Source organism: Oryctolagus cuniculus, chromosome 2, assembly GCF_051225735.1.
Source record: "Oryctolagus cuniculus isolate XC-2025 breed Fujian yellow rabbit chromosome 2, ASM5122573v1, whole genome shotgun sequence".
Lineage (NCBI taxonomy): Eukaryota > Metazoa > Chordata > Mammalia > Lagomorpha > Leporidae > Oryctolagus > Oryctolagus cuniculus.
Window position 1 is genome coordinate 146,410,507 of NC_142868.1, and position 14,030 is coordinate 146,424,536.

The window sequence follows — 14,030 nt, forward strand, 5'->3', positions numbered from 1 at the left end:
TACCTGATATTAATCATAATGTTCCATTATGTTGATTGCTTGTAATAGGAAGAAAAGGGGTGTCTTCCTGTGCAACTGACACAGCTAGGCTTTGACGGCAGGCCTCCACAAGGTCTACCCTTTTGATTCCCTTTAACTGAATTCTGTTCATCAATTGTTTTTGTTTCATGGGTGGTGGGAGGGGAAAGGGGAATTCAATGCATAAAATAAGTATTTTTAAGGGCTCAGTAGAAATTTCTACCATAGGGATCATTTCATGCATTTATTTTTCATTTAGTCTTTGCTGTTACCTGTCCCTCATCTTCATAACTCAGCAGTGGATTCTCAAGTTCTGACATGTAAAACAGAAGTGTAATTCTTTAGAAGGTTTGGATTATTTATGGATGTTTCCAAAGTAGTCATTTATCATTGACGTTCGGATTTGGCTGTCATTTCAGATTTTTGAAAAAAATAATTTTTTCAAAGGGATGTGAATTCTCTGTTTAGTTTCATATGCAGAGAGTCTTTATGTCCAAGAGAGGTTGGGTTTAGGATATTATGATGGAGGTATTTGTATTCTTTCACCTAATTTATGTGAAGCTTTTACTGTGCTCCCTAGCTCAACCTTCTTGACAGAAAGATGAAATATGATTTATGCCTTCAGTGAGCTTACACTACCTTTTTATAGTTTGAGAAAGGTATACAGGTTAGCAAATAGATGTTTGAGATAACAGTATCAGACAGTAAGAAAGAAGTAAATGAATGCAAGTTAGCAGTAAAGAATAGTTTTAAAAAGGTAGTTTTGATTAAGGAAAGTGAAATTCATCTTGAAGATTGTCATTTCTAACTGGTTAGTGTTTCAGAGTCTTTAATTGCTTAAATATTAGGAAGAGAAAAGATTCAGTGTAATAAGCAGTACACTGCTTTGACTTATTAAATCTTTGGCAATCTGTTTTTGTGCCTATAAAATTGAAATTTCAATGAATCAGAAACTTTGGGGTTTTTGTTTTATTTTTGGTTGTTTTGTTTATTTACATTTCTAATAACTAGATTTATAGATAGAAAGCTTCACTATTTACTGCTGATTATGAAACTTTTTAATGGTATCAAATTTGTAATTTCAGAATTTTACTTTGGCCTTGTTTTTATTTTATAAGTCTTTAAGGAATGTTCTGCAAATATAGGATTTCAGTTGAAATGGCAAAATTTTCCTGAAAAGTATGAAATGTTAAAATCAAAGAAAACAGCAAAAACATTCACTGTTTGAGCACAATGTAGTTTGGGACAGTCTATATTGTGCTTTGGATAAAACGAGCATTCACATGATCCCTTTGGTTGAAATACTAATGCTCCTATTTTATTGTGTAATGACTAACCATTTTAAAGATGAACTCTTATTCTCAGCCAAAACTTGCAATCTGAGGTTATATGTCTATATCAGTGAGTTTACCTTTCAGGTATTGTAGCCGATTCTTCCCTAATTGTTACAGTTGAAATTTACCACATTTTTGTCCTTTTTCTTCCTCCTGCCTATCCACACTAATTGGTCATAGTTACAATTTTAAGTAGTGACTCTTGGAGTATTATAAATTCTTGTAAACATTGTTGACTGTTTAGAGTGAGTAATCAGCAGGAGGGACAAAATGGCCTGGAAGTGGTATCTCTTTTTTTTTAAACTTTGTTTTATACTTTTAGTTACAACTTTTGTATTTAGGAAGGAATACCTGAAAGGTAGATACAGATTGCAACATGGATTTGTGTAATATTTTGACTGTGCACAAAAGTTTATCTTTAAATTAGTAGAAATAGCAACTATAAGGGTGGGAATAAATTTAAAATAAACCCATGGGTTGTCTTGCTGCTCCTTAAATAACACACCAGTGATGCTTATAAACCCTTTGTATAGAAAGTATCTGTGGCAATACTTTAATATTTGACCAAAAGCTTACAACTCCTTGAGGATGGTAGGAAGCTTGATAGCATCCAAACTGCTAAATTTTTAGGAGCCTGGTCGTGTAAAAGTACGTGAGCCTATGGGCAGTCATTTATGCTGTGAATTCATATCTGGCTGCTGTTTCTTCTTCTACAGATAAGCCCATTTGGCTGCTAAAGGGCTTTCTATTTGTTTTTTTCCTCCTGGTGTGAGCATGTATAAACAGCAGGACGTTACATAGAGTAGTAAACAGTAAAATGAGGAAAATGCATGAAAACTCAGTATATGGGTGAATAGATCCTTGTTTAATATATGTAATTAAACTTGGTAGCATATTGTTTTTGAAACTTTAGATGTGAATGTGTAAATGTCTGTCCATTTGTGAATCCTGAGAGTTGCCAGTCCTATAGCAATATATTCACATACTTCTATTGTCCAATTTTCAGTATTATGGACTACAAATTTTGGAAAACGTGATAAAAACAAGGTGGAAGATTCTTCCGAGAAACCAGTGTGAAGGTAGGAAAATATTTAAGCAACTATATTTTTATTATAATTACAATTGAGTGTTTGGGTGATAGAAATAGATCTTTAGTAGTTTGCTATTTAATGGAGAATACTACTTTCATCATAGGGCAAGGTAGGTTTTATTTAATTGTGAACTAATAACTATTATATAGAATAATAAGTAAATTTAATATGGCACCAGGGAAACTAAATACATGAAATCCTAAGACTTTTTACTTTTTTCATTTTCAGGGTGCCTATGAGAGGTGGACTGCTAAAATTAAGAATTTATTTAACTTTTAACTTTTTAGCTATTTAACTTTTCTTTCTATACTACCTTGGCAGAAATTGTCCTAGTTTAAGAAACCTGAGGAGCTGGCATGTTGGCATGGCAGGTGTTGTAAAACAGTGGGTTAAGGCACTGCTTAGGATTCCTATATCCCATATTAGAGTGCCTGGAATGTCCTGCCTCTACTTCTAATCCAGCTTCCTGCTAATGTGCATGGGAAGCATAAGATTATGGCCCAACTTCTTGGGTTCCTGGCATCCACAGGATGAATGTGGATGGAGTTTCTGGCTCTTGACTTGGGTCTGGCCCATTCCTGGCTCGACCTTGGCTGTTGTGGGCACTTGGGAGTAAACCAGCAAACAGGTGGAAGATCTGTCTGTCACTTTGGTTTATCAAATAAGTTTTAGAAGAAAAAAACTTTGAGGATAAGGTTGATCTCTCAGAATTCCATGGTACATTTTCAGTTGTCTCATGCTGCCCTTTATGTATATTTATTTAGCTGTGAAAGATAATGAGTAGACTGTGTGTGGGGTTTTGTTGTGTGTGTGTGTTTTTGTTGTTGTTGTTGTTTTTTTTTTTTTTTTTAATATAACTGGAAAGGCAGAGTTACAGAGAGGTGGAGCAGGGAGGAACTTTTCCACCCACTGGTTCACTCCCCAAGTGGCCATAACAGCTGGAGCCAGGCCAATCTGAAGACAAGGGGCCAGGAGTTTCTTCCGGGTCTCCCATCCAGGTGCAGGGGCTCAAGGACTTGGGCCAATGCCTGCTGCTTTCCCAGGCCACAGCAGAGAGCTGGATTGGAAGTGGAACAGCTGGTATGTGAACTGATTCCCATATGTGATGCTGGCACTGCAGGCGACAGCTTTACCTGCTATGCCACAGCGCCGGCCCCAGAACTTTGTAATGATATAACTGCTGGAATTTTCATTTAAAATAGGGCCCTTTAATTATTAATCTTTAGCGTGTTGTCCTTTACCTACTTTCTCATGTTGTCTTTGTGATAGGGTAGTGACCTGGATTTTTACTCAGGAAGTCTGACTTAAACGTTGAAATCTTTTTAGCACATTGAGAGGTGAGCGAGACAAGAATTCCAGTGGCCATAAAAATCTATAGGCCATAGGTTAAGAATGCTGTCTCCCTTCCTCCCAAGAAGTTAAACCATTACTTTTTTTTATAGTTTGAAACCATTTTAGATCATATTTTATTTCTGTTGAGAAATTAATAACTACAATTTGATTATGACCTAAAAAGATCCTTCAAAACATCATCTTTACCCTTAAGGATTTTTGGTATCCTTTCATGTTCCTTTACTGCTGTTTTATACTTGCGATTTGAGCCACAGATTTAACTTTGGCCATGGCCTGCCATAGATACTGAAGTATCCATGGCAGTGTTTCTTTTTCTTTTTTGACAGGCAGAGTGGACAGTGAGAGAGAGAGACAGAGAGAAAGGTCTTCCTTTTTTTTCTGTTGATTCACCCTCCAATGGCCGCCGCTGCTGGCCGGTGCACCACGCCGATCCGAAGCCAGGAGCCAGGTGCTCCTGGTCTCCCATGTGGGTGTAGGGCCCAAGCACTTGGGCTGTCCTCCACTGCACTCCCGGGTCACAGCAGAGAGCTGGACTGGAAGAGGAGCGACCAGGACAGAATCCGGCGCCCTGACTGGGACTAGAACCCAGTATGCCAGTGCCGCAGGCGGAGGATTAGCCTATTGAGCCGCAGCGCCGGCTATTTTTTAAGTCCTTTTGTTTTTAAATACTTTGGTATCTCCTGATCACCTAGGCTTATATAAAATTTTTTTTTTTGTTAGAGCTTTTTTCCAGCTTTTAGATTTATATAATTTAACTGATTTATCAATGTAATGATTTGTTACTGAAAAAAGTACAGGCCATTTGATTTGACATTTTTTAAGATTTGACATTTTTTGCTTTATTGTTAATGGCAATGGTATCTTTTGGTCTTAGCAATTCCCATGCTGATACATAAATGAAATGTACATATATGGGGAGAGATAAGAAATTTTGACTAACCAAAAATTTTTTATAAGTCATTTGCAAAATAGAGAAACTCCATGTATCAGAGTGCTGCCATCCACTGATTTCCTCACCGTATATATGCCCAAAAGGCCTCGTGTGGGGTGAGAGAGAGTCAATGCCAGGAACTGGCAATTTAGTCGAGTTGGGTGGCATAGTGGGTAAAAAGCTGCTACCTGCAGTGCCGACATCCAGTAAGGGCACTGGTTCAAGTCCCAGCTGCTCCACTTCTGATCTAGCTCTCTGCTATGGCCTGGGAAAGCAGTAGAAAATGACCCAAGTCCTTCGGCTCCGGCACCCATGTGGGAGACCCAGAAGAAGCTCCTGGCTCCTGGCTTTGGATCATCCCAGCTCTGGCCATTGAGGCCATTTGGGGAGTGATCCAGTTGGTGGATGTCCTCTCTCTGCTTCTGCCTTTCAAATAAATAAATAAATATTTTAAAAGAATATTTTTGAGCTCTGCATAGGTTTTTCATAATATGCTTTTTCCATGAACAACTTGAAGTACTCATAGATGTGTGTATATAATTTTATCTCCCACATTCTTTAAAAGAACTATTTCTTTAGGTAAGTTATAGGCCAATACTCTAATTTTTTTATATTTTAAATGCTTTATTTCACTGGTTTTTTTTGTTTGTTTGTTTGTTTGTTTGTTTGTTTTTAAGATTTATTTATTTGAAACAGAGGCAGGAAGGGGGGAAGACCAAAATCCGCTGGTTCACTCCCCAGATGGCCACAACAGCTAGGGCAAGGTCAGATGGAAGCCAGAAGCTTCATGTAGGGCCCCAAACACTTGGACCATTGTGCACTGCTTTTCCCGGGCCATTAACAGGGAGCTGGAGCAGAAGTGTAGCAGCTGGAACATGAACTGGCTCCATGTGGGACACCAACGATGCAGATGGTAACTTTACCTGCAACATGACAACACTGGCCCCATCTTTCTTTCTTCCTTTCCTTTCCTTTCCTTCGTTCACAGGTGGAGTGATAGACAGTAAGAGAGAGAGAAAGGTCTCCTTTCTGTTGGTTCACTCCCCAAATGGCCGCTATTGCAGGAGCTGTGCCAATCTGGAGCCAGGAGCCAGGTGCTTCCTCCTGGTCTCCCATGCGGGTGCAGGGCCCAAGCACTTGGTCCATCCTCCATCCACTGCCTTCCCGGGCCACAGCAGAGCTGGACTGGAAGAGGAGCAGCCGGGACAGTGCCGACGCCACAGGTGGAGGATTAGCCTAGTGAGCCGCGGTGCCGGCCGCCCCCATTTATCATTATTTAAGACAGAGCTGCCATCTGCTGCTTGGTACACTCCCATGACAGTGCCAAACTAGGCAAGACGCTGGAGCCAGGAGCTGGAAATGCAATCTACGTCTTTATGAGTGTGGCAGAGACCTAATTACTTGAGTTACTTACTATACTGTCTCCCAAGGTCTGTATTGGCAGGAAGGTAGAGCCAGAGCCTGGCATCGAACCCAGGCACTCTGAAGGGGGATATAAATATCTTAACTTCTAGGCTAAGTGCCATCTCGAGTAAATATTTTTGACTTAAAGAAGGTCACCTGAAATTTTTAATACGTGAAATAGAAGAAATTTGAATAAGGAGTGGTAGCTGTTCCTTGAAGTATTAAAGGCATTGTGACTGCCAATGGTATAGATTCTTTGAGTTATGATCCAGGTAATCCCCTCTTCCTTTATAAAAATAGAATGTGGTTAGGAAATTCAAACCATAAAGAAGTGGCAGGAGAGTGTCTCTTGTTCCTTTCCAGAAACAAAAACTGAATCTAAGGGTAGATGTTGGGTGCAGCAGTTAAGGCATCTACTTGGGATGGTCCCATATTGAGGTTCTAGGTTCACGACATCCAAGCTCCTGTTCCAATTCCAGCTTCCTGTTGTGTACCCTGGGAGACCTGGATTGAGTCGCTGGCTCATGCCTTTCAGACTGGCCCAGCCCCAGCTGTTGGCAGGCATTTAGGGTGTGAACTAGTGGATGGGAGACCTCTATCTCTTTCTGCCTTTTAAATTAATAAATAAATTTTGTATGCAGATGTGTTTGTACCTTTTATTTAAACCAGTGAGTCATGTTTTAATCTGGTAACATAATAGGTCATTTGACTTTATTAGATAGAAACTTGCTGACAGAACAAAGGAGTGGAAAATTTATGGGAAAAATTCAAAGTGATTTGGATTTTTTGAAGTCATGGTTGGAAGCTTGAATGTTAGAAGCAGTTGGTGGGGCCGGTGCTGTGGTGTAGCGAGTAAAGCCACCACCTGCAGTGCTGGCATCCCTTATGGGGGTAGTTCAAGTCCTGGCTGCTCCACTTCTAATCCAGCTCTCTGCTAAGACCTGGGAAAGAAGTGGAAGATGGCCCAAGTCCTTGGGCCTCTATGTGGGAGACCTGGAGGAAACTGCTGGTTCCTGGCTTCGGATTGGCACAGCTGCACCCGTTGCAGCCATCTGGGGAGTGAACCAGCGGATAAAAGACTTCTCTCACTGCCTTTGCCTCTGCCTCTCCATACCTCTAGCCTTTCAAATAAATAAATCTTTAAAAAAGAAAACAGTTGGGCCATTAAAGTTTCAGAGTTGTACAGTTGCATGTCTTCATTTAGGAAGTTAACATATACAAGTTAATCATCCAGAAAGTTTTGTTTAGTGCTCTTTTTTGCAGTGATAGCCTTGGGTAAATAATTTTATCTCTTTGCGTCTTTACTGTGGTATAAGGTTTTGGGGATTGAACCTAATATGTATAGCCCCAACTTCTGAGTGCTGAGTGTCAATAAATAGCATGTGTGTGCTACCTTTTTCTAGGAAATACCTGTGTTTCACCAGTTACTGTGTATTAGTATCAGATTCTCCTGAAATTTTAAATTTAAAATTTTTTTGAAAATAGTCTTGTTTGGGGGCCCGGTGCTGTGGTGCAGTGGAATAAAGCCCTGGCCTGAAGTACCGGCATCCCATTTAGGCATTGGTTCTAGTCCTGGCTGCACCTCTTTCAATCCAGCTCTCTGCTATGGCCTGGGAAAGCAGTAAAAATGGCCCAAGTCCTTGGGCCCCTGCACCCGCGTGGGAGACCCAGAAGAAACTCCTGGCTCCTAGCTTCAGATCTGTGCAGCTCCAGCCATTGCGGCCAGATGGGGCGTGAACCATCATTTGGAAGACCTCTCTCTCTCCCTCTCTCCTTTCTGTGTAAACTCTGACTCTCAAATAAATAAATCTTCACACACACACAAAATATTTATTTAAAGGCTAAGTAACAGAAGAAAGAGGAAAATCTTCATTCTGGTTCACTCCCCAAATGTCCATAGCAGCTGAGATGAGTACAGTCTGATGCCAGGAGCCAAGAACTGTACCTGGGTCTCCCACATGGTGGCTGAAACCTGGCCCATAATCTGCTGCTTTCCAGGTGTGGTAGCTGGGACTCTAACCAGGCGCTCCTAGCAGTGGCTTAACCATTGCTCCACAGTTCCTACATTGCTTAAATTGTTTAAATTTTTTTTTTTGACAGGCAGAGTGGACAGTGAGAGAGAGAGACAGACAGAAAGGTCTTCCTTTGCCGTTGGTTCACCCTCCAGTGGCTGCCATGGCCGGCGCACTGCGGTGATCCAATGGCAGGAGCCACGTACTTATCCTGGTCTCCCGTGGGATGCAGGGCCCAAGGACTTGGGCCATCCTCCACTGCACTCCCTGGCCACAGCAGAGAGCTGGCTTGGAAGAGGGGCAACCGGGACAGAATCCGGCGCCCCGACGGGACTAGAACCCGGTGTGCTGGCGCCACAAGGCGGAGGATTAGCCTTGGCACCGGCACCCAGAATTATTTTTTACACTTGGTATTTGATTTTTTGATAAGATTACCATTTATTGGTAAGATTATTTTTGTCCTCCCTCCCATACTTCAAAGAGCATAGGAAATTGGAAACAAAATTTATCTTCATGCAAAAAGTGAAATTCACACTTTTTTTTAATATAGGCAGAGTTAGACAGTGAGAGAGAGACAGAGAGAAAGAAAGGTCTTCCTTCCGTTGGTTCACCCCCCAAATGGCTGCAACGGCTGACGCTGCGCCGATCCGAAGCCAGGAGCCAGGTGCTTCCTCCTGGTCTCCCATGTGGGTGCAGGGTCCAAGCACTTGGGCCATGCTCCACTGCCTTCCCGGGCCACAGCGGGAAGAGCTGGACTGGAAGAGGAGCAACCGGGACAGAATCTGGCGTCCCAACTGGGACTAGAACCTGGGGTACCTGCGCCACAGGCGGAGGATTAGCTTAGTGAGCCGCAGCGCCTGTCCACGGTTTTTTCAATATATATGTTTCACTGAAATTTTTTGAAGGTCTCTTGTGTGTCTGTTTCTCTTCCTCTCTTGCATTCTTCTAATCCACTATGTCTTGAGGCCAAATTACTCTCTTGCTTTCTGAAGTAAGGCTTGAAATTACTGTTGGATATTTGCCTTCATATAAGGGTTTTTACATTAAGCTGGAAAATTATAACAATAATTTTGCAGAAATTTCAGTTGATTACTTTGGATCTGTAGGTCTGTTTGGAGAAAACTGACATCCTAACAAAAATATTTGGTCTATGAGCACTGTATCTCTTCATTTATGTAGGTTTTCTTTCATTGTAGCAATGTTTTGTGGTATTTCAGAATATAAGATTCTAAGTGATGGGTTTTTTTGGTTTTTGTTCAGTTTTAATTTCTGATTATTTGTTGGTAGTATGTTAAACTGTAGTGGTTCCATTATCTCCTGAAGAGAAAGTGGGAGGGAGAGGGGGTAAGTGAGCTCCCATTTTCTTTTCACAGCTGGCAGAAGTTAGAAGTCCCATTCAGGTCTTGCACATGAGTGGCAGGAAACCAATATCTTGGGCTGTCATCATTGCCTCCTTGCATCTATACCAGCATGAAGCAAGAGACAGGAGCCAGAGCTGAGCATCAGACCCTAGTACTCTGATGTAGGATGTGGGCATCTCAACTGGGGTCTTAGCTACTAGGCTTAATGTGTGTAAAATTGAGTGTTATCACATTATTCACATTTACAGTATTGTATAGCCATCACTGTCTTTGGGAGTTGTTTTATGAGATGGAAACAGTACACATTAATAACTATCTGCAAGTTATCCTTGTCTATGAAGCCTAAGTAATTCCTATTTTGTCTGTGAGTTCGCCTGTTTTTCATATCTTATTTGAATAGTGTCATATAACTGTCTGCATTATTTTGCTTAGTTTTCAAAACTCATACATGTTAGAACATATATCAGAACTTCACTCTTTTTAAAAGACTGAATAATATCACATCTTTACTCATTTCGTGATGGATGTTTGGGTTCTTTTCACTGTTGACGATGCTGAATGCGTGCATCATATATTGGAGTACCTAGGTTCAGTTCTTGACTGACTCTGGCTACCTGGTGTTTGCAAACCCAGGAGGCAGGAGATGAAGACTCAATTGGTTAGGTCTCTGCCAGCCAGCAGACCAAGTTTGAGGTCCTGGCTCTCAGCTTTGGCCTGGCCTAACTGTGAGCATTTTATATTATAGGTATTTGGGGGGTGAAACAGCAGATGGGTTTTCTATCTCCCTCCTTCTCCCCCACTTTTCTCAAATGAATGAATAAATAAAAATTTTTTTAACTTCAAAAAAGGAAAAATGAGAGCAGCTCTTTGTCATAGCTATTGTAGACATCGATTGGGACACCTACATTTATGGCAGAATGCCTGGGTTTGAGTCGCAGGTCTACTCCAAGTTCCAGCTTTCTGCTAATGTGCCCTTGGGAGGCAGCAAGTGATGATGACTCAAGTAGTTGGTCTTTTATGCCTATGTCTTAGGCTTGGCTTGATGCCAGCATTAGGAATGTGAACCAGCCAGTGGGAGTGCATAGATGGTCTGTGTCTTCCATGCACTGGTTCACTCCCTAAATAGCCACAAATCTGGGCTATGCCATACTGAAATCAGGACCTTCATCTGTGTCTCCCACATGCATGCAGGAGCCCTAGACCTCTTCTGCTGTTCCCACTCATGTTAGCAGGGCACTGGATTGTAAGTGCTACAACGCCGGCCCCAATTACCTTTTTTTTTTTTTTTTTAAAGGCAGAGTGGATAGTGAGAGAGAGAGACAGAGAGAAAGGTCTTCCTTTTGCCGTTGGTTCACCCTCCAATGACCACCATGGCTGGTGTGCTGCAGCCAGCGTACCACGCTGATCCCAAGGCAGGAGCCAGGTGCTTCTCCTGGTCTCCCATGGGGTGCAGGGCCCAAGGACCTGGGCCATCCTCCACTGCACTCCTGGGCCACAGCAGAGAGCTGGCCTGGAAGAGGGGCAACCCGGACAGAATCCGGCACCCCGACCGGGACGAGAACCAGATGTGCCGGTGTCGCAAGGTGGAGGATTAGCCTAGTGAGCTGCTGCGCCGGCCAAGTTTTTTTTTTAAGATGCAGGCAACGGCTTTACCAGCTATACCACTAAATATTTTTTTTAAAAAAGATTGATGAATATTTCAGAGATCTGTTCCTCTTACTTATCATATATGCAGGTAACAAAAGATAGTTTGCTTTTAGCCTGTCTATGGGATCCCTAGAACAAGGACTCTTGCCATAGATTTATGTCTGTTTTGCTGTTTGTTCTCATACTGAGTAAAGTGCAGGAATAGTAACCTGCATTCCCTTGGACATGTCTTAAGATTAATACTGGCCAGCGCCCCGGCTCACTAGGCTAATCCTCTGCCTTGCGGTGCCGGCACACCAGGTTCTAGTCCCGGTCGGGCGCCGGATTCTGTTCCGGTTGCCCCTCTTCCAGGCCATCTCTTTGCTGTGGCCTAGGAGTGCAGTGGAGGATGGCCCAAGTCCTTGGGCCCTGCACCCCATGGGAGACCAGGATAAGTACCTGGCTCCTGCCATCGGATCAGTGCAGTGCGCCGGCCGCGGCAGCCATTGGAGGGTGAACCAACAGCAAAGGAAGACTTTTCTTTCTGTCTCTCTCTCTCACTGTCCACTCTGCCTGTCAAAAAATAATAATAATAATAATAATAATAATAATACTGGTGGTTTACATGGACAGATGTTTGTAATAAGTTTTTAAACTATAAGTGCTGTTGATTGAATAATAGGCTAAATTTACATTTTTATGTATCCTACAGTAAGCAGATCTCTATACTGGGAATATTTCTAGTTGAGATTGGATTGTATGTTGGTGATAATGTGCTGAGGTATTCTTTTTAAAAAATTATAAATTATTTGAAAATCAGAGAATAAGAGCTCTCATCCACTGGCTCATCGCCCACAACAACTGCCTCTGTATTAGGTTAAAGCTGGGAACCAGGAACTCAATCCAGCTCTCTCTCAGGCTACCAACTATTTGAGACATCACCATTGGCTGCCAGAGTTGGGTATGCCGGGTAGTCTGATGTGGGATACAGGTATCTTCTAAATCAGTGGCTTACCAAATGGGCCAAACACCCATCCCAGACTTGTTTTCATGGGATACAATAACTAGCTTTTGTGAGGGATAGGAGTTGGAATGTGCTACTTTTTTAACTTACATTTTAATAATTTGTCTATAAATGCATTTTTCTCAACCAAATACAGCATTTTACCTAACTGCATTACAATTTATGACAGGAAAATAGTCTAATGTGAAATTAATGTCTTAGGGGCTAGCACCTTGGCGCAGTAGGTTAATCCTCAGCCAGCAGCGCTGGCATCCCATATGGGAGCTGGTTCTAGTCCCGGCTGCTCCTCTTTCAATCCAGCTCTCTGCTGTGGCCTGGGAAAGCAGTGGAGGATGGCCCAAGTGTTTGCTTCACTTGCATGGGACCCTGGAAGGAAGCACCTGGCTCCTGGCTTCACATCGGTGCAGCACTGGCCATTGTGGCCATTTGGAAAGTGAACCAACAGAAGGAAGACCTTTTTCTCTGTCTCTCCCTTTCACTGTCTGTAATTCTACCTCTCAAATAAAAAATAAAAATCTTTAAAAGAATTTAATGACTTAAAGTTTAAAAGTAGGATTTTTTGCTTCCATAGGAATATGACACCATTCGCATGTAGTATTTAAAAGTGGCTTGTCCTCAGTATTTTTAAGGGGTTTGGTGAATCCTGTTCATAATAAAGATCAGGATTAGTAACACATCTGTATATCTTTGACCCTGTAATTATGTATCTGATACTTGCAAAGCATTCCTAAGAGATAAAAGTCTTCACTGCTTTGTAAATAACATGGAAGATAATGTGTATCTTGTAAGTCAAGATGGGATTTCTTTCTTATCTTTATAGTTAGCTGAAGTTAACAGTACTCAGATGCGAATTTATATTGGCTATTTAACTTAACTATTTTTTTGTTTCTGTATTTTATAAAAATTATTTATTTTGTTGGAATGGCAGAATGATAGAGGTCTTCCAGCTTCTGGTTAGCTCTCCAAATGTCTGCATAGGTGCAGGGATGGCTATTTTTTTTTCCCATGTCTTATGCTTTAAGATTTTTTTCAAGTCTTCAGTCCTATTTGACTGTTAGGCATCCTATTCCTTCTTGTATGTTTCAAAACTCATACTGGGGAATGTCACTGTGGCAAGAAAATAGTGATCAATGAGTTGTGGGTTATAAAAGAGGATATATTTTTTGCGGTTCTCTGTAAATCTGTTCACAAGTTCAAAACCACAAGTTTAGTTTTGTGTTTTTGTTTTTAAAGTTTAGTTTATTTGAAAGAGAGAGATCCTGGAACCAGTTGTTTACTTTCCTAGCACCTGCCATATTTGGGGCTGGGCTAGGCCAAAACTAGGAGTCTTTAACACTGTCTGGGTGTCTAAGATGGGTGGCAGGGGCCCAAAGGACTTGGAGCATCTTACGTACCTTGGGGGTTGAACCAGAAGTGGAGTAGCTGGTACTTGAACTGGCACTGTGATGTGTGATGTGGGTGTCCCAGTGCATCTTAACCACTGTGCCTAACACCTTGCATCACCACAATGAAATCAGTTTATAAGATTTAGGCTGGCACTGCAGCTCACTAGGCTAATCCTCCGCCCGCAGCGCTGGCACCCTGGGTTCTAGTCCCAGTTGCTCCTCTTCCAGTCCAGCTCTCTGCTGTAGCCCGGGAAGGCAGTGGAGGACAGCCCAAGTGCTTGGGTCCTGCACCTGCATTGGGAGACTGGGAGGAAGCACCTGGCTCCTGGCTTCAGATTGGTGCAGCACGCTGGCCATAGCAGCCATTTGGGGGGTGAACCAACAGAAGGAAGACCTCTCTCTCTGTCTCTAACTAACCCTGCCTGTCAAAAAAAAAAAAAAAAAAAAAAAAAAGATTTAGTCTACAGCTTTTGGAGGTTGATTTTTTTAAT

The 14,030-nt window shown here is 41.9% G+C and overlaps 1 protein-coding gene and 1 pseudogene across 4 annotated transcripts in view; one reads left to right on the forward strand and one right to left on the reverse strand.

The window, feature by feature from the left end:
* The window catches only part of XPO1 (exportin 1), a 49,373-nt gene that overhangs the window by 10,632 nt on the left and 24,711 nt on the right, over positions 1-14,030 (forward strand). For 2 of the 4 annotated variants that reach the window (XM_070069081.2, XM_089326391.1), the window contains 2 exons: positions 49-112; positions 2,359-2,431. Coding sequence is in view for 2 of the 4 variants with exons in the window: in XM_002709852.5 (XP_002709898.1) it covers positions 2,359-2,431 (73 nt within the window). In the remaining 2 variants the exon portion in view is untranslated. The remainder of the gene's footprint in view (positions 1-48; positions 113-2,358; positions 2,432-14,030) is intronic. The other 2 variants (XM_002709852.5, XM_051838278.2) reach the window with 1 other exon arrangement.
* LOC127490464 (small nucleolar RNA SNORA40) lies at positions 13,217-13,358 on the reverse strand (annotated as a pseudogene).